General features: G+C 40.1%; 1 protein-coding gene across 1 annotated transcript in view; it reads left to right on the forward strand.

Annotated features, from left to right (window-relative positions):
- LOC108543510 (zinc finger protein 675-like) overlaps nucleotides 1-22,033 on the forward strand; it is a 30,372-nt gene extending 8,339 nt beyond the window's left edge. Inside the window, 5 exon segments of the mRNA XM_017893986.1 lie at nucleotides 11,425-11,551; nucleotides 12,355-12,450; nucleotides 20,201-20,281; nucleotides 20,284-20,988; nucleotides 21,272-22,033. Coding sequence (XP_017749475.1) covers nucleotides 11,425-11,551; nucleotides 12,355-12,450; nucleotides 20,201-20,281; nucleotides 20,284-20,988; nucleotides 21,272-21,780 — 1,518 coding nt within the window. The 3' untranslated portion in view covers nucleotides 21,781-22,033.
- Nucleotides 22,034-22,915: the final 882 nt, after the last annotated feature.

Consider the following 22,915-nt stretch of genomic DNA (forward strand, 5'->3'; position numbering starts at 1 on the left):
GATTTGGTTTTTCAGTATTTTGTTGACGATTTTTTGTTAATATTTTAAAAATATTGGCCTGAAGTTTTTTGTTTGTTTGTTTTGTCTCTGCCAGGTTTTGGTATCAGAATGATGCTGTTCTTATATAATAACTTGGGGAGAAGTCGTTTGTCAATTATTTGGAATAGTTTTAGTAAAAATAATACCAGCTCTTATTTGCCCATCTGGTAGAATTCAGCTGTAAGTTCATCTGGTCCTGGGATTTTTTTGGTTGGTAGGCTACTTATTATTAATTTGATTTTGGAGCTTTTTATTGGTTTATTCAGGTGTTCAATTTCTTTTTTGTTCAGTCTAGGGAGGAGGTATTTGTCCAGGAATTTACTCATTTTGTCTAGATTTTTGAGTTACTGTGCATAGAGGTGCTAATTGTAGACTTCCATCCTCGTTTGTATTTTTGTTGGGTCAGTGGTAATGCCCATTTGTCATTACACATTGTGTGGTTTTTTTTTTTTTTTTTGATCTTCTCTTTTTTCTTCATTAATCTAGCTAGTGGTTTATCTTACTGAGTTTTTTCAAAACATTTACTTCTAATTTTTAAATCTTTTTTGTAGTTTTTTACATCATCTAAATATACTTCAGATATGATTTTAGTTACTTGTTGTTTTGTGCTGGCTTGGGGTTGCTCTCACTTCTCTCATTCTTTTATTTAGCATGTCAGGTTATTAAATTGAGATATTTCTAGCTTTTTGATGTGAGCATTTAATGCTATAAATTTCCCTCTTAATACTGCCTTAGTTGTGTTGCAGTGATTCTGGTATGTTGTGTCTTTGTTCTCATTTATTTTAAAGCATTTGATTTTTGCCTTAATTGTATTATTTACCCAAAAGTCATTCATGTTCAGGTTAATTTGCATGTAGTTGTCTTGTTTCAAGTGGTTTTCTTTGTATTGAATTATATTTTTATCAAGCTGTGGTCTGACTGAGTATGCTGCTGATACCATTTTGAAATTTTTGAATTTGCTGAGGATTGTTTTATTTCTGATTTTGTGGTCAATTTTAGAGTATGTGCCCTGTGGTGGTGAAAACATTGTATATTATGTGGTTTTTAGATGGAGAGTTCTGTAGATGTTTACTACTATTTGGTCAAGTGTTGAGTTTAGGTCCTAATATCGCTGTTAATTTTTCTGCTTCAGTAATTTCTTTACTAGTGTCTGTGGCGTGTTGTAGTCTCCCACTATTTTTGTGTAAGAATCCAACTGTCTTCATAGGTCTCTAAGAAGTTGCTTTATTTATGTGGACCCATGGATTTTTTATAGCACCTTTTTCTCTTCTGCTTTTTTCCCCATAAACATTCTCTCAAGTGAATACAGTGCGTCGAGTGCTACTCCTTAGATGCCTGAATCCAGTATCTACTAAAATTAAGATGTCCAAGAGTTCAACATATCCAGAGACCTGGCTGTTGTAAGAGAAAATATAAGTTAGAAATAAGAGGCTCTTTTCTTTTTTTTTTCTTTTTTCTTTTTTTTGTTTTTTGAGATGGAGTCTCGCTCTGTCACCCAGGCTGGAGTGCACTGGCATGATCTTGGCTCACTGTAACCTCTGCCTCCTGGGTTCAAGTGATTCTCGTGCCTTAGCCTCCCAGGTAGCTGGGATTACAGGCAAGTGCCACCATGCCCAGCTAATAATTTTTGTATTTTTAGTAGAGACGGGGTTTCCCCATGTTGGCCAGGCTGGTCTTGAGCTTCTGACCTCAAGTGATCCACCCACCTTGGCCTCCCAAAGTGGTGGGATTACAGGTATGAGCCACTGCACCCAGCCAAAAGGCTCTATTTTTATACCTGAAAATAAGAAAGAATGTTTTGCTCATCTCTCTCCTTTTTTTTTTTGAGATGGAATCTTGTTTTGTCAACCAGGCTGGAGCGCAGTGGCATGATCTCAGTTCACTGCATTGGCCTCCTGGGTTCAAGTGATTCTCCTGCTTCAGTCTCCCGAGTAGCTGGGATTACAGATGCCCGCCACCACGCCTGGCTGATTTTTGTGCTTTTAGTAGAGATGCCGTTTCCCCATGCTGGCCAGGCTGGTCTTGAACTCTGGACATCAGGTGATCCGCCCACCTCAGCCTCCCAAAGTGCTGGGATTACAGGCGTGAGCCACCGTGGCCTGACCATCTCTCTCTTCTTCAAGCATTTAGGTTATATGTAGATATTTTTCCCTGCTTTTTTAAAATATATGTATACCATATTAACAGCTAAATAAACCTTTTGGCATTCTTTGTGACTCAGGATTTTATTTTTGTTTTTATTTATTTATTTTTTTGAGATAGAGTTTTGCTCTTGTCGCCCAGGCTGGAGTGCAATGGCTTAATCTCGGCTCACTGCAACCTCTGCCTCCTGGGTTCAAGCAATTCTTCTGCCTCAGCCTCCTGAGTAGGTGGAATTACAGGTGCCCGCCACCATGCCCAGCTAATTTTTTTTTTTTTTTTGAGACGGAGTCTCGCTCTGTCACCCAGGCTGGAGTGCAGTGGCTGGATCTCAGCTCACTGCAAGCTCCGCCTCCCGGGTTTACTCCATTCTCCTGCCTCAGCCTCCCGAGTAGCTAGGACTACAGGCGCCCGCCACCTCTCCCGGCTAGTTTTTTTTTTTTTGTATTTTTTAGTAGAGACGGGGTTTCACCATGTTAGCCAGTATGGTCTCGATCTCCTGACCCCGTGATCCGCCCGTCTCGGCCCAAAGTGCTGGGATTACAGGCTTGAGCCAGCGCGCCCGGCAATTTTTGTATTTTTATTAGAGACAGGGTTTCACCATGTTGGCCAGGCTGGTTTCAAACTCCTGACCTCAGGTGATCCACCCACCTCAGCCTCTCAAAGTACTGGGATTACAGGTGTGAGCCACTGTGCCCGGCCAACAGTTTTCTTAATGTTCTATCATTGTCGAGTTTCTCTGGGGCTGGAGAAAATTTTTTCTTTGATTATTATTTTTTATTATACTTAAGTTCTGGGATACATGTGCAGAACGTGTGTGCAGGTTTGTTACACAGGTATGCATGTGCCATGGTGGTTTGCTACACTTATCAACCTGTCATCTAATTTTAAGCCCCGCATGCATTAGATATATGTCCTCATGCTCTCCCTCCCCTTGCCCCCCACCAGAAAAATTTTCTTTTAATGGTATTTCCCAAACACTGTCTAGAATTAACAGATATGATAGAAACATACAAGGTGCTAACCAGGATCTACTCTAGAGTAACTCTCAGGCTTCCAGTCAACTCCCAAATTTGCTGCAAAGTGCATGCTATCACCTAAATATGCAGGCAGAATTGTCTCTCCTATTTTGTGTCTATAGTCCTCTACAGTGACTTCTAGGGGGCTAGGCCAGATTTCTACAAACTTCACAGGGCAGCAATCAGCTGTTTTACCTCTTTCAATTACTCTTGTATCTTCAGACCTGAAACTGATTTAGAGACCATGGGGCCCACAATCCAATTAGAATAACAGTTGTGCATTGAGTATACACATAGACATGAGAATCTCCACTTTCCACGTCCTCCTGTTACTGAAATGCTCAGCTCCAAATTCTGAATCTAGGTCTTGAAATTTTGGAAATTAAAAAACCTAGATCTGAGAAATGCAGATCCTTTTAGTTGTCAAACTTGAAGAGACATTAAAATGAGAGCACGATTATGTCTTTCTCCCCACTTTCAACTATATGTATTCATCCCTTGAAACTGTTTGCTATTGCCACCAGTAGTTGTGAATTAAATTAATAATGCCACACTGGGCACTCTAAACCTTAGCGATGTACATCCAATCAATAATTAATGTTATTCCTGTAAATAAGAATTTGACAAACAAGTTTGTACCAGCCCAAAGAGGGACCATCCTCTGTCCTCTTTTTACCTTTACAAATACCCTTGTAACTGGTGGTAAACAAAGTGTAGATTCCAGGCAACTTGAATCTTTCCTTTCATGTTATAAATCTCAAGCTTGGTAGCCCCAAAACTGTCTGTCTGTGTTGCCTCAGCTTTTTTCTTTTAGGTAGAAATATCATTTAGAATGAGCTAGAGCAGCCTCTATGAGTGGACCTCTTCTTTGATTGTACTCCACTTTCTGTGACACACAAGAATGCAGAGCCAGGTTTATCTGATGTAGAATCTGCACATAAGGTCTAACCTCTGTCTGGGATTCACAAGTCAAGGTTAGGCTTTGGATTAAGAATGTACAGAAAACATACAGGAGACATTTTCTCTATCGTGAGATGTCAGCATAGAAATGTAAAACCCCTTTTTGAGAGTGCAGTGTTTTGAACTTCTCAGATCTCGTCCAGTGACTTTCTATAGTTATGTGAGGGGCTCCAGGTATAAATAGAATCTGACTGCAGAATCTGTAAGTGTAAACAAGCATCTTCAGAGTAAGAGATTGAGACTACAAGGTATCCAGTGCCGTGACCAAACTATATGTACCCATAAAATGTGATACTGGAGTAGAGTATTCTAATCCTTTTTTTTTTTTAACCCAAGAGCAAACTAATCAGGACATGCAATTCAAGTTCTGGAGCTCCACCAGAACAGTTCCATTCTTCATTTAGCCTGAGTCTCTCCTCCCTAGCTTATCATTGGGCCACCAGCTCAGGGGCACTGAGAACCCTCTCACAATCACCTAGGCATCTTTGAGAAATTTGAAAATGTCCAGAACAGAATTGTGTAAGGCTGACATGAGTGGTTAATTCTGCTTCTGTCTCAATGCAAGAGAAATAAGTCATCCTGTGTTTGTTCCTCCCCCCATACAAGAGAGATCTTTGGTTGGTACTCAGATGAGAGTTTCTCTAGTTTCCTGGTACTTAGGTGAAAAACAAGGAAGAGGTCTGGAGACTCAAACAGATAAACTAATTGCTTCCATTTCATATGACCATTAGAAAAATAGATAAAGCAGTGATGGTCCCTATCATCCAGGAACTTTTAGTCTAGAGTAGCAACTAGATAAATGGCTGAATTGGGCATGATATGGTTGCTACGATGTTCCTAGACAGGGGCAGTGAGGAAAACCCCAGGACCCTTCAGTCTTCATCTAATTCCTCCTCCTGCACTGCTAGAGTTTTGTCTGACACAACCCCATGGTGGCACAGGGGCAGTCAGTTCTCCAGGGGTAATGACTGGTACCTTTGCATTGACAGCAGGGGACTGGCCGGGGCTTAGTACATCCCTTTGCCCAATGCCCACTTTTCTTGCATTTGAAGCAAGAGTCTCTGCTAGCTTTATCTTTATGACCCTTCAGATTTTCCTTAGATGCTCTTTGGGCATCAGGATATCGCCAATGATGGCTGCCATAATTTTGACTTGCCGTTTTTCTTCACTCTGTTTCCTTTTTCCTTCCTTCAGATCACAAGTGTTATACACCATAAACACAGTATCAAGAATCTGGTTTTGATTAGTCTGTGGCCCCATCTGTAGCTTGTGGAGCTTATGTCTAATGTCAGGGGCAGATTGGCTAATAAAATGCTTTGCCATTAATATTTTCCCTTCAGGAGAGGAAGGGACTAGATTAGTATATTTTTTAAAAGGCTTCCTCCAACCTGCTGTAAAACATGGCTAGATTTTTCTTCTTGCTCTGTGTAACCTTCTGTACTCTATCATAATTTTCTGCCTTGGTTGTTCCCTTTCTCATTCCTCCAAGGACAGCCTCAAGAAATTTAACCTGGTTGTTTCCCACAGTAGTGTTACAGTTTCAATGAGGATCAGTAGTGGGAACTGTTTCTGGTCCTGAGTGATTGCCCTGAGGGTTTCAGGTGAATAATCCATCTGCTTCCTTGTGGGTGGCCTCAAAGATGTGTTCTTTTTCTGAAGGGATGCAACAGGTTGCTAGAATAAATTGAACATCCCTTCATGAGAGATCAAAATTTGGTCTCAAAGAGACCAAGATTCTCAGAATAGCTTTCTAGCCTCTCCTTACATTTTTGTGTATCAGTTATAGAGAAGGGGACCTTCACTAGGACTGGCCCCTCAGCTCCTGCTACCCTAAGAGGTAGCAGGGCTGGAGAGAGGGTTCAATACAGTGTTCCCCCTTGAGTATGAGGGGAACGTGTAGGATCACCAGTGTTTGCTCCTGAGTTTTAGCCTCAGAAGCATTTGGCAAGGGACTATGTAAGGATGGTCGCTGCTCACCCTGGGAACCAGGTGGCCCTGTGAAAGAAGGTTATCTATAATATCAACTTCTGCTGTAGAACTTTCCTTTACAGGGTAGGTTCTGGTAGTTTCACAGATTATTAGGTTTTGATATAGGGTCATGAAGGGCTGTACATAGATTTCTGACCATTTGCCCTGCCTCTTGCAAAATAGGCCTGATTGCAGGATAGTGTCATATTTAATGCTACCATTGACTGCCCACTATTCTGAACTGAGCAGCTCATAATAGGGCCAGACAGTATTGCAGAAAAATATACATTTTCTCTTGAGATTGTCAGGGTCAAATTGATTCTAATGGTGGAGGTTATAGCCAAGCAGGGAATCAGAATTGGAAATAGAGTTGCCCACAGTGGAATCAGGTGAAATAGATTGAGAGTTGCTCATAAAAAGAAAAAAGAAGAGGACCTTGCAAACTAGAGGGCTTATTAGTGACCCAAATTTTTCCTGGGGCATCTCTCTGGAAAAATTCTTGACCCAGACTGAGGTCTCTGGGAGCATCCCCTCTTTAGGCTCAGACTTAGTCTGTCAGATGGCTCTGACCTTAGATAGGTGCCAGCACCACTATAGAATGGTTCCCTCCACCACTGATGACCTACTACGAGTTTTTGTTTTTTTTTTTTTAATTTTTTTTGAGACAGTCTCGCTCTGTTGCCCAGGCTGGAGTGCAGTGGCGTGATCCTGGCTCACTGCAACCTCTGCCTCCTGAATTCAAGCGATTTTCCTGCCTCAGCCTCCTGAGTAGCTGGTGTTACAGGTGCGTGCCACAATGCAAGGCTAATTTTTTTGTATTTTTAGTTGGTCAGGCAGGTCTCGAACTCCTGACCTCATGATCCGCCCGCTTTGGCATCCCAAAGTGCTGGGATTACAGGCATGAGCCACTGCACCCGGCCTACTATGAGCTTATTTTAAGGTTTATCTATCCCATTTAAAGCAACCCTTTCTCTCTCTCAACTTAGGCAATAATACATTTTCTTTCATGAAATCCCCCCTCCATCACTCACCTCACAGACCACCTGCAACATGCTTGGATCCTCTGACTTATATAACCTTTTTGCATAGCTAGGTGGGTTTTCTGTCCATAGTTAGTTAAGTAGGGGAAGGGAAGAATTTAGCATAAGAAAAGAAGGTTTCAGTCACCTCAAACGTGTGAGTTCACCCTGGGCAAACTGCCACTGCCAACTGTGTCACATGTAGGGATCAGGGACTGTAACCACAAAGGATAGAAAATCTTTCCCCTTTCTCGACAGGACAGCCAGCCTGTTTGCCCCTTGGCCTTCCCAGAACATCAGAGAGTGGCTCTGGCTAGTTCCACTCAATTACCAACAGCTACTAGAAAATGGCTGCTGAAAGACTGAAAAAGGAGAAAAGGAAAAGATCTCAGAAAACAGAAAAAAACAATAGGACTCAGAAAAGGAAAAAAAAAAAAAAAAAAGGTCTCAGGTCCCTCACCCAGACTGAGAGGTGGCAGTCAGGCACTTCCACATGGAAACCTTTCAGTTTCATCAAAAAGTGGCCGTGGCCAGAAACTTGCAGTTGTCTTCATGCTTAGGCACTGTCCACCAAGGGTCCTGAGTAGGAAAGGAAAAGAGAGAGAGAGAGAGAGAAAGAGAGAAAGAAAAAGACTTCCCTGTATGTAAAAGGAGAAAGGAAAAAATTAAGTCCCATAGTTTGGGCCTACCTCCTCTCCTGCCTGGCTCACCAAAATAAGTTACCAGTAGAAGGTCTTGACTGCAAGTTACCCAGGTTCTTGGCCTTTTGAACAAAGAATTGGATGAAACAGCAAAGCAAGAAAAGAATGAAGCAACAAAGGAACAAAACGGGTTTACTGAAAATGAAATTATACTCTGCAGTGTGAAAGTGGGCCCGAACAATGGCTTAAGGTCCCAGACACAGAATTCTCTTGGGTTCAAATATCCCCTAGAGGTTTCCCATTGGCCACTTGGTGCTCCCCTCATGTAAATGAAGTGGTGGCCCACAATTGCTCTGATTAGTTGCAGAAAGCAACCAATCAGAGGCTGAAGCGAAGTTACAAAGGTCACAGTCCTCTGCAAATATCTGATTGGTTGCAAAAACAACCAATCAGGCTAAGGTGAAGTTACAAAGTGTCACTTTTATTAAAGTAGAGACTCAGCCCACAATCAGTCTGATTGGTTGTGGACAGCCAATTTCCTATCTGCCTCACAGAAAAGGTGGGGATTTGCAAAGGCAATCCTGTGATCTTTTTGTTACTTAGGCATGGAAAGTTAGTTTTCCTTTCCATTTAGGTCTAGGAATTCGGTGTGAAATGGTCTTAGGTTCCCTGCCTCGAGACCCTATTCTCCTGCCTCATTAGTACATGTGTCCCTCATGGTTTCCAAATGCAGACTTATTTAGACGTTGCTGCTTTCTGTTTATTCTGTAAACTTTAAAGAGCCAGCAAAGAATATGAAAATCGGTAGTCTTCATTTGAGAAATATTTGTGTTGTGACAAGAGTGCTGAGTGTAAGGGACTCCATGCTGTGCCTGCTTTCTCTAATGCTAATCATGAGCCCCAGAGGAGCAATGTCAGCATTGATAGGGAACATTAATGGGTTTCAAATACCCGTTAATGGCTGACTGCTGTGGCTCATGCCTGTAATCCCAGCACTTTGGGAGGCCAAGTTGGGCGAATCAGTAGAGGTCTGGAGTTTGAGACCATCCTGACTGGTTGAAACTCTGCCTCTACTAAAAATATACAAAAAAATTAGCCGCTTGTGGTGGCAGGCACCTATGTAATCCCAGCTACTCAGAAGGGTGAGGCGGGAGAATCACTTGAATCCAGGGAACAGAGGTTGCAGTGAGTCGAGAGCGTGTCACGGCACTCCATCCTGTGCTACAGAGCAACACTCCATCACATACGCACACACACACACACACACACACAAAACCCAAACAACAAAGAAATTCATGAACGCTAAGTCTGCAGAATTACATCACAGAGAGTGGGGCCATAGTTTCCAAGTATTTTTTAAGCTCATTAAAGCTTTAAAGGCAATGCCCAGCTAAGTGGTTTCCAGCCCAGGTTTGATTTTTTTTTTTTTTTTTTTTTTGAGGTGGAGTCTCACTCTGTGCCCAGGCTGGAGTGCATGGTGCGATTTCAGCTCACTGCAACCTCCACCTCCTGCGTTCAAGCAATTCTCCTGCCTCAGCCTCCTGAGTACCTGGAATTATAAGCAAGCACCACCACGCCCGGCTAATTTTTTGTATTTTTGGTAGAGACGGGGTTTCACCATGTTGGCCAGGCTGGTCAAAAACTTCTGACCTCAAGTGATTCCGCATCCCCCAGCCTTGGCCTCCCAAAGTGCTGGGATTACAGGTGTGAGCCACCATGCCCAGCCCAGGTTTCTAATTAAGATTACATGGCCAATTTGCAGAAATATCTACTTGTGCCCTATCCATGGGTCTGTTTATTCTTCTGGGCGGAGGTATCATGTTTTGTTTTTTGTTTTTGAGATGGAGTCTCACTCTGTTGCTCAGGCTGGAGTACAGTGGTCCGACCTCGGGTCACTGCAACATTCGCCTGCCATGTTTAAGCGATTCTCGTGCCTCTGCCTTCCAAGTAGCTGAGATTACTGGTGCATACCATTATGCCTGGCTAATTTGTGTATTTTTAGTAGAGATGGGGTTTTGCCATGTAGGCCAGGTTGTTCTCAAACTCCTGGCCTCGAGTGATCTGCCCACCTCGGCCTCCCAAAGTGCTGCGATTACAGGTGTGAGCTACTGTTCCCACCCATGTTGTTTTAATTAAGTGCCTCATGTGACTCTAACGTGAGGCCAAAATCAAGTATGAGGGGTTCAAGATACATTCATGAGAGTTAAGTTCCACCTTTGCTCTAAAGAATGGTCAAAGGGCTGGTTCTGTTTGGTTTGGTAGTGACAGGAAAGTGTGGCTCGTATTTTCATTGCTGTAGCAGAAATTGCTGGTGTCCATGGCAGGGGAGGGCACCTGAGGGCAGAAGGAAAGAAACTTTTACTTTTATCTCCATGGAGCAGCTCATGGTTCCTGAATCTCTTCTGGTATGAAGGACAGAAATGGGTGGACTTTTTCTGTTAGTCTTGGTCCTTCTGCCTGTGGGTATGATGGGAGCAGGAAAACATGTGGTATTGATACCTTTAAAGGCATATTCTAAAGATGCAGGTGTAATTTGTCCAGAGAATCACATCTGAAAAGAATTTTCAGAGAAAGGAAAAAATGGCTTTTTTTCAGTTAAACATGTCTCAGATCAAGAGCTGTGTCTGCTCTGCCTCCTGGCATGCCATGCGTTTACTTTGACTTCTCTACTTGTTTTTTTTCTCCCTAATGAGTTTGTTTTAACTACTTCTAAAAACTCAAGACTCAAGATAGTCAAGACTCTGAAAAATATTTCTTTTCTATACACCAGAGCCTTCTCTACATCATGGCTTCTTATATGTCATGCAGAATTCTCACCATTATTTTATAATCTGCAATATTAAAAATGTTGCCTGTGGCTGTTGAACATGGGAAGGTGTAGATACTCAAGATTTCTATTGGGAAAACCTGGGGTCCTTAGTAAAAATGGGGAACATCTAATGTTGAGGTTCCATCCGTGTTCTCAATTAGCTATTATTTAAACAAGATAGCGTTTTACACAGAAACTTCTGAAGCACTCAAAAAGGTACATGTTTGTGTTTATGTCCTTAATTATATATATATATCTTTTGTTTTTTTGTTTGAGACGGAGTCTCACTCTTGTTGCCCATGCTGGAGTGCAATGGCACAATCTCAGCTCACTGCAACTTCCACTCACCATAGCCACCACCTCCCAGTTTCAAGCGATTCTCATGATTCTCCTGCCTCCGCCTCCTAAGTAGCTGGGATTACACACATGCGCCACCACGCCTGCCTGATTTTGTATTTTTAATAGAGATGGGGTTTCTCCATGTTGGTCAAGTGGGTCTTGGAACTCCCAACCTCAGGTGATCTGCCCGCCTCGGCCTCCCAAAGTGCTGGGTTTACAGGCATAAGCCACTCTGCCTGATCTATTGTATATATTATTATCCATAAAATTATTATATATACACTGGTATTGTGGCTCTTGTGCCACTGTTTTCTCAGGGTTAGAGAACACATAAGTAAATATTTCTCTGTAAAAAAATTGATTTTATTGGATAATTTCAGTCACTCCTGTAAATCAGAACCAATTCTCATTACTCTCTCATTTTACCTTGAGTCAAATTATAATCTCTGTTGGCTACCTGGTGAATATGTTTGTGTGTATGTGTTTTTCAGGGACTGCTGACATTTAGGGATGTGGCCATAGAATTCTCTCTGGAAGAATGGCAATGCCTGGACACTGCACAGCGGAATTTATATAAAAATGTGATTTTAGAGAACTACAGAAACCTGGTCTTCCTGGGTAAGGATAACTTCAACACACAGTTTCTTTTGTTTTCTTTTGTTTTCTGGCTCTGTCGCCAGGCTAGAGTGCAGTGGTGCGATCTTGGCTCACTGCAACCTCTGCCTCCTGGGTTCAAGCGATTCTCGTGCCTCAGCCTTCCAAGTAGCTGGGACTACAGGCATGAGCCACCATGGCTGGCTAATTTTTTTTTTGTATTTTTGGTGGATACACGGTTTCACCATGTTGGCCAGGCTGGTATCAAACTCCTGACCTCAGGTGAACCACTCGCCTCGGCCTCCCAAAGTGCCGGGATTACTGGTGTGAGCCACCATGCCTGTCCCAACACACAGTTTCTAATATACCATAAAGGTTTCATTTCTCTTCTTTGTAGAATGTATTTTGGTAATGTATGCTTTGAATAAATGAGTTTCAGATCCCTGTTTTTGAGAAAATCTTAAGGATTTGTCTGTATTGAGAAGAATTTCTTCAGTATGTTTCATCTTGATCTAAACTTACCACATTCCTGAGCTGATCTGTGTCCTTCAATTAGTGGTAATTTCAGAAGTTTAGTGGCATAAAACATTGTTGCCCACACCTTAAAATCTAATTGCCAACACAAAGTTTTGATTCATAAGTACTGGGTAATGAAATTAAGAACCTGCAAATTTAGAATATTTTCTAAGTATTTAAAAATTTCTGTTATAAGTCAGTATTTTGGGATTAATTTGCTATTCTATTACATTCTCTTTACTGAGCACATTACTAGGTTGATAATTGGAGAATATGAGCAAGATTCATGTTAGTTATTTTTAATAAAACAGGTATTGCTGTCTCTAAGCCAGACCTGATCACCTGTCTGGAGCAAGAAAAAGAGCCTTTAACTATGCAGAGACATGAGATGGTGGATGAACCCCCAGGTAAGTGAGAGTGAAAGTGAATACAACAGGTGACAAAGATGAGAGGTCCAAAGGTCAAAGAGAAAACCAGTCCTTAAAATGTGATTTGGGAAGCTGTGTTTTAAAGGAAATAGTTTCTGGAAAGCCTGAGTATTTTTTGCTCTCACATTTGAGCATTTTCTGTCTTATGCTATTAAATTCTCTAAGGTTTCTATTTATGTTTTTAGTAATTTTCCTTCAAGTTTTCAGTGAGAACCAATGTCCTTCATGGCATATAAGAGACTGCGCAATCTGAATCCTTACTCATTTGTTTTGGAGACACAGAAATATCTGCATAATTTTGAGAAACTCTGTTAAATGATTTTTTAAGTTCTTTTTTTCCATCATGTCTGAAACGTGTGAGAAGTGTTTTCTTTTCTATTGTTTTCTTTTCTTCTTCTTCTTCTTCTTTTTTTTTTTTTGAGACAGAGTCTTGCTGTCTTACTCTGTGGCCCAGGCTGGGGTGCAGTGCTACAGTCTCGACTCACTATAACTTTTGCCTCTTGGGTTTAAGCAGTTCTCTTGTCTCAGCCTCCCAAATAACTGGAATTACAAGCACATGGCCACCACACCTGGCTAATTTTTTGTTTTTAGTAGAGATGGAGTTTCACCATGTTGGCCAGGCTGGTCTCAAACTCCTGCCCTCAGGTGATTTGCTTGCCTTGCCTTCCCAAAGTGCTGGGATTACAGGTGTGAGCCACTATGCCCCGCCCCCCTTTCTTTTTTTTCATTTTTCTACATATTTTATTTGTTTGTATTTCTATAGTCTTCAAATATAGTCTTGAAATTATAAAGGGCTGGGTGCAGTGGCTCAAGGGCCGGGCACAGTGGCTCACGCCTGTAATCCCAGCTCTTTGGGAGGCCCAGGCGGGCAGATCAGGAGGTCAGATAAAAACTAGAAAGAAGCTTTCTGAGAAACTGCTTTGTGATGTGTGCATTCATCTCACAGAAATAAATCTTTTGATTCAGCAGTTTGGAAACCTGGCTAATATGGTGAAACCCCATCTCTACTAAAAATACAAAAAATTACCTGAGTGTGGTGGCACATGCCTGTAATCCCAGCTACTCGGGAGGCTGAGGCAGGAGAATCACTTGAATCAGGGAGGTGGACGTTGCAGTGAGCCAGGATTGTGCCACTGCACTCCAGCCTGGCTATAGAGTGGTACTCCATCTCAAAAAGAAAAGAAAAGAAAATTATAAAGTATGATATTCTTCTCCTTTGTTTTTTTTTTTCTCAAGCTTGCTTTGGCTATTTAAAGTATATCATAGTTTCATTTACATTTTAGAATTACATTTTTTATTACTGTGAAAAACAAATGCCACTGGAATTTTGATAGGGAGTCTATTGAATCTATAGATCATTTTGGATAACATGGCACTTTAACAGTATTTATTCTTTCAATTCATAGACATAAAATATTTTCAAATTTATTTATGTCTTTTCTAATATATTTCACTGATATATCTCTCGCTGTAAAGATTTTATACCTCCTTGGTTAAATTTGTTCTCAGAAATTTATTTTACTGCTATTGTAAATAAGATTTTTTTTTCTCTATTTTATCAGACAGTTTAGATTTATGGAACCCTAACTTGTATATTAGTTTTATATTTTTGTAATTTACTGAGTGCATTTACAAGTTTTAATGTACTGTTTATGTTTATATATATATAATCGTATGAGCTATAGCTAGCAACTTTTTACTTATGTGTCTTCAATATCAATTGCTCTTTTTCATTTTTTGACTAATTCTTGTGCCAGTACTTTCAGTGTTATGTTAAACTAGCAGCATTGACAATGGGCACAATATAGTTTTGCATTGGCATCTGTATATAGAAGGAGAAAACAGCTCAAGTTTTTATAAACTGGTTTCAGAAGGTAAAGATCTTCTTTTGTTGGACCCTCAGGGTAATGGGATGCCCTCTGGTTTGTAGTGGAGAGGGCTTTGTCACAAGACTGCTGGGTCTGCACTAGGGTCTACCTTTAGTTGGCTTGTCCTAAAAAACTTGGGTAGTTTAAATTCCCATTTTAGACAGACTGAATTTTGACAGAGGATTTTGCTCTGTAGGACAGACACTAGGGCAGGTTTTTGCAGTAGGGTCTGCATATGGTGAGCCTTATATCAGAATGTGGATGACTACGGCTTTTAGCGGGTACCAGAAAGGATCTTTCCAGGTCACTGTGTGGGTTTCTATATAGGCAGAACTGACCATAAACTGTGGCTCAGCGAGCTGGAACTGAGTCATTGAACTGCTTCAGGGACCACAGTAAAGGCTAAGGTCTGTAGGCCAGCTGACATGGCTATAAATGGGTATCTTCCTCCGGGCCTCTGGAAAAGCAGAATCTCTCCCAGACTTTGGCTGGGAGGAGTTTGGGATGATTACATAGTAGGTTCAGAATTCTAGTGGGACCAAGTTGAGTGGGCCATTTCGTAGACTGTAGTTAAGAACAGGGATCCTGTAGTTTGCACCTGAATGAGGGCCTGCCTTCTGAAAAGAAGACTTTTAAATCTTGGGCTTTATCAGAATTCCACAACTCCCTCTCTCTCTGGATCTCAAAGCTCTCAAAGGCACTTATTTTGAGATGGAGTCTTGCTTCATACATAATTCAGGCTGATTTTGAAATCCTAACCTGAAGCAATTCTCTAAACTTAATATACCATGTATCTTTCATTACAGGTGTGAGCCATGATGCCTGGCCATCTCCTAAAGGCATTTTTGTCAGGGATGGCTGACAAATTGTCTTGCTGTGCAGGAGATAACAAAATAGGGTACCTTTTATTCTCCCATCTTACTGATTTCACTCCTGCTATACATTTTTATTCTTCATTTTCTATTTCAATTTTGTCTGTAATTTTACATTTAGAAATTTAGAACAATATGCTAGAATTTACATGTAATGCCTGAAGTAAATTAGATAATTTGAAGGCACTCCATATTTACTAAAAACGTTACTTATAAATTTAGGTTTGATGTAGGAAAAAAGAATTCTATGATTTGCACCCATTTTGTCCAGCCTATATCTAAATAGTGTAATTTATTTGCAGATATTTGTTTTATATATCAGACACTCTAACTATATTCTGTAATATATATATTTTTATATATTTAACATTTATATATTTAGCATTATATATATTTATATATGTGTGTGTGTGTGTATATATATATAGCAATGTAAGGCTATTTTTTTGCTTCTAAAGTTAGATTACAGCAGTTTCATTTTGTGTAGCAATAGCATATATTTAAAACATAACATTTCTTTCTTTTTTTTTTTTGTGACAGAGTCTCACTCTGTTGCCCAGCCTGAAGTTCATTGGTACAATCTCTGCTCACTGCAACCTCCACCTCCCAGGTTCAAGCGATTCTCCTGTCTCAGTCTCCTGAGTAGCTGGGACTATAGGCACACACCACCATGCCTGGCTAATTTTTGTACTTTTAGTAGACGGGGTTTCACCATGTTGGCCAGGCTGGTCTTGAACTCCTGACCTTGTGATCCATCCATCTGCCTCGGCCTCCCAAAGTTCTGATACAGATGTGAGCCACTGAGCCTGGCCCAAAATTGTCTTTTTTTTTTTTTTTTGAGATGGAGCTTTGCTCCTGTTGCCCGGGCTGGAGTGCAATGGTGCAATCTCGACTCACTCCAACTTCTGCCTACTGCGTTTAAGCAATTTTCCTGCCTCAGCCTTCTAAATAGTTGGAATTACAGGCGCCTACCACCACACCTGGCTAATTTTTGTATTTTTAGTAGAGGCGGGGTTTTACCACGTTGGCCAGTCTGGTCTTAAACTTCTGACTTTGAGTGGTCCACCTACCTCGGCCTCCCAAAGTGCTGGGATTACAGGCATGAGCCATTGCACCTGGCCTTCTTGTTTTTTTAAATGCTTATTAAGTTTCTCATTAGTCTTTCATTTATGATAATACTGCATTTCCTCTGGAATTGTACTGCCATACAGTGCATGCCAACGATTCAGCATACCTGCCTTCCATGAGTAGAGTTACAATCAAATATTGCAGTTATCTGGACACATTATTATTTTTAAATTTATTTATTTTTCTTTTTCTGAGACGGAGTCTTGCTCTGTTGCCCAGGCTGGAGTGCAGTGGCACGATCTCAGCTCACTGCAACCTCCACCTCCCAGGTTCAAGAAATTCTCCTGCCTCTGCCTCTTGAGTGTCTAGGATTACAGGTGTGCGCCACCACGCCTGGCTAATTTTTTGTATTTTTAGTAGAGACAGGGTTTCACCGTGTTGCCCAGGCTGCTCTCGAACCTCTGAGCTTGTGATCTGCCCACCTCGCCTCGCAGAGTGCTGGGATTACAGGCGTGAGCCACTGCGTCTGGCCTAGACACATTTTTAATGGTACATCAGTGTTGGCTGCAAGATTTTATGAGTAAACATTTAACATTTAACATTTATGTATATTATAGTTTTGCCATTCCATATTAGTGTTTTTTTTCAGTTTGACATCTGTTTATTGTGTTTTTTTGTTTTACCATTTTAGACAATTTGCAATTGTTTGTACACTTTAAATCTGTGGGATTTAATTAAGAAATAAATCAGCCATATATCTATCCCAGTCAGATTACATATGTGTGTTAATAAATTTGACCCCAATTTTGGTTATGGCTTATCTTGTATGTATTCTTTCTTAGCTGATTTTCAATGGTCGTTTTATCTTGTCTAAGTGATTAGTCATGGAGATAGTCTTTTTTTTTTTTTTTTTTTTTGAGATGGAGTTTCACTTTTGTTGTCGAGGCTGGAGTGCAATGATGTGATCTCCGCCCATCACAACCTCTGCCTCCCAGGTTCAAGTGATTCTCCTGCTTCAGCCTCCCGAGCAGCTGGGATTACAGGCATGCGCCACTATGCCCAGCTAATTTTTGTATTTTTAGTAGAGATGAGGTTTCTCCATGTGGTAGGCTGGTCTCCAACTCCCGACCTCAGGTGATCCACCTGCCTCCCAGAGTACTGGGATTACAAGGCGTGAGCTACCACGCCCAGTGAGATAGTCTTATTTTCACCATGTGTTTAATAATAAATATATATTTCGTTTGTGTGAGAGAAACACTTTTGTGATTTGAAGATAATTTATGTAGAGATTTATAATTCTGTATTTTTCCCAGTTTTTCTTTTAAAATAATTAATTGTAAAACCACATAAAATAAATTTTACCATCTAAAATCTATTGAAGTGTACATTTCAGGGCCAGGCATAGTGGTGGCTCACATCTTTGATCCTAGGATTTTGGGAGGCCAAGACAGGAGATTTGCTTGAGCCCAAAAGTATGGGACTAGCCTGGGAAACGTATGGAGATTCTCTGTCTACAAAAAATTTTTAAAAATAGCCAAGCGTGGTGGTGTGAACCTGTGGTCCCCACTTTTTGGTAGATTGATGGTGCAGGATTACTTTAGCCTGGAAGTTTGAGGCTACAGTGAGCCATAATTGTTCCACTTTACTCAAACTTGGATGACAGTGAGAAACTTGGATGACAGTGAGAACCTGTCTCAAAAAAAAACACTGTACATTTCAGGCATGGTTAGTATATTTGTATTCATCTTATGAAACTAAAACTCAATACCCATTAAGTAACAACTGCCCATTTTATCCTCTCTCCAGCCCTTGACAAACACCGTTGCACTATGAGTGTGACTAATTAAGATATCTCATATAAGTGGAATCATATAGTATCCATCATTTTGTTACTGGCTTACTTCAGGTGACATAATATTCTCAAAGTTTTATCTTAAAATGTGACAAGATTTATTTAAGGCTGAATAATCCATTTATGTGTGTGTGTGTGTGTGTACATATACTTTTTTTTTTTTTTGAGATGGAGTCTCACTTTGTCACCCAGGCTGGAGTGCAGTAGCACTATCTTGGCTCACTGCAACCTCTGCCTCCTGGGTTCAAGTGATTCTCCTACCTCAGCCTCCTATGTAGCTGGGACCAGAGGCACATGCCACCACACCCAGCTGATTTTTGTATTTTTAGTAGAGAAGGGGTTTTACCATGTTGGCAGGTTGGTCCCAAACTCCTGACCTCAGGTAATCCGCCCACCTCAGCCTCCCAAAGTGCTAGGATTATAGGCGTGAGCCACTGCTAATGGGATTTTTATAGAGATTATGTTGAATTTGTTCACCACTTTTGGTTGCTTTGACATTTTTGAAAAATTAGGTGTTTTGGCCTTTGAGCCAAGAATATGTTGAAGACTGTGTTTTATTTTGATATATTTTTCAATTTGCCAATTTTACTTTTGCTTTTAATTTTTTGTTTCATTCACTTTTGGTCAGAAAATGTTTATAATTTTCATCTTCCTAAATTTATTTATTGTTGCTGTTTGAGAGAAGATTTTACTGTGTCACTCAGGCTGGAGTGCAATGGCATAATTTTGGCTCACTGCAGCCAGGCTCAAGTGATCCTTTTACCTCAGTCTCCCAAGTAGCTGGCACTACAGACGTGTCATGGCTACTACCATGCCTGGCTAATTTTTTGATTATTTGTAGGAACAGTGTCTTGCTATGTTGCCCAGACTGGTGTCAAATTTCTGGCCCAGCTGGGTCTTCCAAAGTGTTGAGATTGTAGGCATGAGCCACTGCACCTAGCCAGCATTCTTAAATTTAATAAGACTTGATTTGTGTCCTAACAGAATACACCAGGTGCAAATAAGAATATTGTGTATTCTCTTGATTTTGATTTAAAAGGTTTGTACAGGTCTGTTAAGCCTATATGGTCTGATGTGGCTTGGATGTCTATGTTCTCCAAACCTCATATTGCAATGTAATCATCATTGTTGATTTGGGTCCTGATGGAAGGTGAATATGGGACCTACTGGGAGGTGCTTAGGTCATGAGGGAAAGTTCCTCATGAATGGCTTGGCACTGTCCTCCTGTTAATCGTTAAGTTTATACTCTGTTAATTCAAGTAAGAACTGGTTCATTAAAAAAAAAAAAAAAAAACCTGGCTTCTTTATCACATTTGCTTTGTATCTTACCATGTGATGTGTTCAGTTAATCTGTGCATTCCACTATGATTGTAGGCTTCCTGAGACCCTCGCCAGAAGCAGATGCTGGCACACACTTTTTGTACAATCTGCCAAACTGTGAGCCAAATAAACTTTTTTCTTTATAAATTATTCACTCTCAGGTATTCCTCTATATGTAAGTAATTGAAGTTTGCAATTTACTTTTTTTTTTATGAGACAGAGTCTTGCTTTGTCACTCAGACTGGAGTGTCATGGTGCGATTTCGGCTCACTGCAATGTTAGCCTCCTAGGTGCAAGCGATTCTCCTGCCTCAGCCTCCCAATTAGCTGGGACTACAGGCTCCCGCCACCATGCCCAGCTAATTTTTTTTTTTATATTTTTAGTAGAGACGGTGTTTCACTATATTGGCCAGGCTGGTCTTGAGCTCCTGACCTCGCGATCTGCCCGCCTCAGCCCCCCAAAGTGCTGGGAGTACGGTTGTGAGTCACCAGGCCTGGCTGCAATTTACTTCTAAAAACATTATGTTATATCGGGGAGTAGAAAAAGCTGTGTTGGGTAAATGTGACAGAATTTTTTTTTTTTTTTTTCTATGTGGCTCTTTGCATTGTGCTTACCTAGGGCAATGCATACACTTAATTATGGCCTGTGGTGTCATCTTGCTTATGTAGTTTGTGTAATTTTGTAAGTTAGGTTTGGAAAGTATATTTATCTGAGTCTGTAAAGTAATGTGTTGTTTTTATTTCTTTCAGTAATGTGTTCTCATTTTGCCCAAGAGTTTTGGCCAGAGCAGAACATAAAAGATTCTTTTGAAAAAGTGGCACTGAGAAGATATGAAAATGTGGAAATGATAATCTTCAGTTAAAAGGCTGTAAAAATGTGGATGAATGTAAGGTGTACAAAGGAGGTTATAATGGACTTAACCAATGTTTATCAACTACGCAGAGCAAAATGTTTCAATGTGATAAATATGTGAAAGTCTTTAATAAATTCTCACATTCAGATAGACATAAGATAAAACATGTGGAAAATAAACCTTTCAAATGTAAAGAATGTGGCAAATCATTTTGTATTCTTTCACACCTAACTCAACATAAAAGAAATTATACCAAGGTGAATTTCTGCAAATGTGAAGAATGTGAAAAAGCTTTTAACCAATCTTCAAAGTTTACTAAACATAAAAGAATTTATACTTGTGAGAAACTCTACAGATGTCAGGAATGTGACAAAACTTTTAACCAATTCTCAAACCTTACTGAATATAAAAAAGATTATACTCGAGAGAAACCATATAAATGTGAAGAATGTGGCAAAGCCTTTAACCAGTCCTCACACCTTACTACACATAAGATAATTCATACTGGAGAGAAACCCTACAAATGTGAAGAATGTGGCAAAGCCTTTAACCAGTTCTCAAATCTTACTACACATAAAAAAATTCATACTGGAGAGCAACCCTATATATGTGAAGAATGTGGCAAGGCTTTTACCCAATCCTCAACCCTTACTACACATAAGAGAATTCATACTGGAGAGAAACCCTACAAATCGGGCCTGAGCAAAGGTGTGAAGGATGTGAAAGCTTGTTAACCGGGATCCTCAGAAAGCGTTGAGCGGAACAGTAGAGAAGAGCATTGCAGACGGAGGGCAGACGCGTGCAAATGTGAAGAATGTGGCAAAGCTTGTTAACCGATCCTCAAATCTTACAGAACATAGGAAAATTCATACTGAAGAGAAACCTTACAAATGTAAAGAATGTGGCAAAGCTTTTAACCGATCCTCAAAACTTACTGAACATAAGAAAATTCATACTGGAGAGCAACCCTACAAATGTGAAGAATGTGGCAAAGCTTTTAACCGATCCTCAAAACTTACTGAACATAAGAAACTTCATACTGGAAAGAAACCCTACAAATGTGAAGAATGTGGCAAAGCTTTTATCCAATCCTCAAAACTTACTGAACATAAGAAAATTCATTCTGGAGAGATACCCTACAAGTGTGAAGAATGTGGCAAAGCTTTTAAACACTCCTCATCCCTTACTACACATAAGAGAATTCATACTGGGGAGAAACCCTACAAATGTGAAGAATGTGGCAAAGCTTTTAGCCGATCCTCAAAACTTACTGAACATAAGATAATTCATACTGGAGAGAAACCCTATAAATGTGAGAGATGTGACAAAGCTTTTAACCAATCTGCAAACCTTATTAAACATAAAAAAATTCATACTGGAGAGAAACTCTACAAAACTGGAAGGTGTGACAATGCTTTTGACAATGCCTCAAACTTTTCTAAATATAAAGGAAATCATACTGGTGAAAAATTCTAGAAATATAAAGAATGTGTCAAAGACTTTAAACGGTTTTCACACTTCATTGTATGTAAGATAATTCATACTGGAGAAAACTACAAGTGTGAAGAATTTGGCAATACTGTTAATTAAGGCTCAAACCTTATTGCACAGGAAAGCATTTATACTTAAGAAACATTGTACAAATATAAAGAATGTAAAGTAGCCTTTAATATCTGTTGACATCATAATATCAGAATGTTGGTACTTAATAAAAGCATTATAAATGCAATTACTGTCTAAAGATTTTAAGAAAATATAAGCCGTTAAAGTGAAGAAGAGTATTCATTTTGAAGACAAAAGTTATAAACATAAAGAGGGTTGTAGTACATGTACTGGTATCACAAATCGTACCATACACATTTTGTACTAGAGAAAAACTGAAGCAGTTGCTCAAACTTTTTTCAACGTCAGGGAATCTATATGGGAGAAAAACTCTGCAAATGTAGTACATTTAGAAAAGCATATTTTTTCAAAATCTGTAGCTTAGAAAACACCAGAGAGTTAATACTAAAATATGTTTTTGCAGGCCGGGCACTGTGGCTCACGCCTGTAATCCCAGCACTTTGGGAGGCCAAAGTGGGTGGATCACCTGAGGTCAGGTGTTCGAGACCAACCTGGCCAACATGGTGAAACCCTGTCTCTACTAAAATACAAAATTAGCCAGGCATGGTGGTGGGTGCCTGTAATCCCAGCTACTCAGGAGGCTAAGGCAGGAGAATTGCTTGAACCCGGGGGGCAGAGGTTGCAGTGAGCCAAGATCGTGCCATTGCACTCTAGCCTGGATGATAAGAGTGAAACTCTGTCTGTCTGTCTGTCTCTCTCTCTCTCTCTCTCTCTCTATATATATATGTATTTTTTTGCAGATGTAAATATAAAACTATTCTAAAATTAAGTCTATGTAAATATCAGATAACTCACAGTAGAAATATCTAAGGCACTTCAGACATTACAGTAAATCAGTGCTGAGTATAAAAAATAATCCAGAACTAGAGTTGGTAGATAAATTATTTGTGTATAACTTTAAAAGATGTAGAAAATTTCTTGAAAAGTTATAATTACATTGAAAGTATACTTTTTTCCTTAAAAAATACAGATCGTTTGCAACATGAAT

This window comes from Rhinopithecus bieti, unplaced genomic scaffold (genome assembly GCF_001698545.2).
Source record: "Rhinopithecus bieti isolate Rb0 unplaced genomic scaffold, ASM169854v2 scaffold_24982, whole genome shotgun sequence".
NCBI lineage: Eukaryota > Metazoa > Chordata > Mammalia > Primates > Cercopithecidae > Rhinopithecus > Rhinopithecus bieti.